The sequence below is a fragment of the Mesoplodon densirostris genome, chromosome 6, assembly GCF_025265405.1.
Source record: "Mesoplodon densirostris isolate mMesDen1 chromosome 6, mMesDen1 primary haplotype, whole genome shotgun sequence".
Taxonomy (NCBI): Eukaryota; Metazoa; Chordata; class Mammalia; order Artiodactyla; family Ziphiidae; genus Mesoplodon; species Mesoplodon densirostris.
This window is the reverse complement of record NC_082666.1, coordinates 33290243-33292893: the sequence shown is the minus strand read 5'-3', so window position 1 is coordinate 33292893 and position 2651 is coordinate 33290243. Positions and strand designations below refer to the sequence as shown.

At 46.7% G+C, this 2651-nt stretch overlaps 1 protein-coding gene across 3 annotated transcripts; it reads right to left on the bottom strand.

The window, feature by feature from the left end:
- Positions 1-659: 659 nt before the first annotated feature.
- LOC132492278 (signal peptidase complex catalytic subunit SEC11A-like) lies at positions 660-1597 on the bottom strand. 3 transcript variants are annotated; one of them, XM_060101690.1, is made up of 3 exons: positions 1349-1597; positions 929-1126; positions 660-866 (listed from the first exon to the last, which is right to left on the bottom strand). In XM_060101690.1, the coding sequence occupies exons 1-3, from the start codon at positions 1595-1597 to the stop codon at positions 762-764; spliced, it is 552 nt and encodes a 183-aa protein (XP_059957673.1). In that variant the 3' UTR covers positions 660-761. The 3 variants fall into 3 exon arrangements, with proteins under 3 accessions (XP_059957673.1, XP_059957674.1, XP_059957675.1); XM_060101691.1 differs by having other exon boundaries at positions 771-935; positions 1053-1126; XM_060101692.1 differs by having other exon boundaries at positions 771-1063; positions 1448-1597.
- Positions 1598-2651: the final 1054 nt, after the last annotated feature.

Below are 2651 nucleotides of genomic sequence, written 5' to 3'. Positions count from 1 at the left end.
GCACGCTGGTGTTTCTGTCTTTCAAACACTCCATGCTCCCTTCCTCGCAGAAGCCTCCGTATACTTTGGTCCTTCCCAGGGGAGTGCTTTTCACATCCTCATTCACCCACTTAACTCATTCTTCAGATCCCAGTTCATTATCATTGCAGTCAGGAGCCTTCCTCATTCCTCCTCCCCCCTCCTCCCCCCACTAAATCAGTCCCTCCTGTTATATGTTCTCATGGCTCCCCCTGCACTCACCGCAGTTTGCAATTATACATCCTTTGGTGATTTTCTGTCTCACCCACTAGAGTGTGAGCTACATTAGGGTGGAGACTATGTCTGTTTCTCCACCATCATCTTATTCCCAGCGCTTCAGTTCAGAGCCTGGAATGTAGTAAAAACAATCATAATGATGCTGATGCTAGTGGCTATATTACTGATGCCTAGCATGTGTCTTGCTCCTAAGTATCAATACTTTACTCGAGTTAGTTCTCTTAAACCTTGAAAACCCTATGAATTTATAGGCACTCCACTGAGATCTTTTTTTTTTTTTTTGGCTCAACCTTTTAATAGAAAAAATTCACTGATGTACAAAAATGCGAAAGTGTGACAATGACAACATATGGAATTCTGTGATTGAAAGTCCCCTCGAGTGCACGCTGTGGTGCACATGCACCCGCCCACACGTACTCTGGCGTGGAAACATAGACTTAATGCAAACCAGGGCTACCAAGAAGCGCCAACATGTGTTCTCCATTCCACCAACCACAGATCGATATCTACTCCAAACATTCAGGAACAAAAAGTACAGCATCTTCCAGGAACAGCAAGGCAGACTTCTTACTCACAATGGACCAGCACAAATAAACCCAGCAAAAAGAGTACTGCACACGGGAAATTTAGGACAGTCATTCATGAGGATCATCATGACCCCAATGTAAGGAACAAATCCCCTCGCTGTCCTCACAACATCGTTCTTCTCTAGCCAATGTTGTCCTTGTTTATACAGGCCTCGGGCATCAACCACACTGTTATCTCCTTTGGTCAGAAACTTCCTATGTCCATTTTGCTTTTCATGAATCTTCAAGACTCGGTGAACTATAGGAACCTCTCTTCCTTCTATCCTAAAAACAACAATTTCGGGCTTCCCTGGTGGCGCAGTGGTTGGGGGTCCGCCTGCCGATGCAGGGGACGCGGGTTCGTGCCCCGGTCCGGGAGGATCCCACATGCCGCGGAGCGGCTGGGCCCGTGAGCCATGGCCGCTGAGCCTGCGCGTCCAGAGCCTGTGCTCCGCAACGGGAGAGGCCACAACAGTGAGAGGCCCGCGTACCGCAAAAAAAAAAAAAAAACCCTAAAAGACCCCAACAATTTCTTCCACTCCTACGGGATGATCTTCAACTCGACTTGCTGGAAAGAGAAAATCTCCTCTATGAAATGCACGTTCCATGCTGCTGCTGTGCACCACCGCAATTGGACTTTCACTTCCAGTTATAACCGTTAACCCCTTCCAGAGCATTAGTGCCGAGGAGACTGTCTTTCCAAAATGTAGGACTTGATAATAGAGCTGCTGCTTGTTCATCCGCTGCACATCATCCAGAAAATCGAGAGATACCATGGCGGGGCCGGCGAGGGGACACGGGCAGAAGAGAGGGCGAGATGTGACCCGCGGGAGGAACGGCTGGCACACGGGCCAGGGTCACACTAGACGGGACCCGCTCCACTGAGATCTTGATGAATGAATACACTCATTTCTCTGTGCCTCATTTTTCTTATTGACAAAACGGGGAAAGTCCTATGTGAGTGAATCACAACCAAAGTTGCAATCCTTTATATTTTCTCTAATTATTTACAAATGAAAGAATTGAGCCTTTAAAAAATTTTCCATGGGTTTTATTTTTTTCCCCATGGGTTTAAAAAACATATGTGTGTGTAGGCACATTATGCTTCTACCCTTCACCTTATACAATGTTTCTAATATGTCTAATACAATGCTTCTCAACCTTTAAATAAAATTATTGCCACCACCCCATCCCCCCGCAAAGAGAAAACATACATTAAAATGTAAATTAGCCCTAACGAGGGAAATTAATAAGATTTCTTTGGGTAGGGTGGAGCTTTGGAGGGCCACACACCATTGTAATAACTAAGGGTTTTTTTTTCATATTCTAAGAAGTAATTTTTATCCCCTTGGTAGTAATAGCACGGCTCCTTTCTTTGAGAATGAATGTTCTAAAAGAAAGGAAGGAAGGAAGGGAGAGAAGGAAAGAAGGAGGGAAGGAAGAAGAGGGGTGAGAAGAGGAGTGAATTGGGGCAGCTGCAGTGACCTCACGATGGAAGATGGAAGTTCAAAAAGCAGCTGAAGCTGAGCTGTCAGCACTGTGATCAGACCCCCTGTGCTCCTGCATGCTCCCCTCTGCCCCTCCTTGTGTGAACGCCCACTTCCTTCCGCATTCCTGCCAATTCTCCCTTCTTAATGGCCACTCTGAAACACACCAGCTGAGGCTCCGTGTCGTGGGGATCTGAGTGTAAGCAGCCAGGTGCAGCTGCTGTCCTCAAGGGACTACAACTTGGTGATGATGGCAGCCCATAGAGAGAAGAGTTGGGAAGAGTTAATGCCATTTGGGGGAATCAGGAAAGGCTTTAGAAGGTAAGATAGCCTTTGAGGTTGG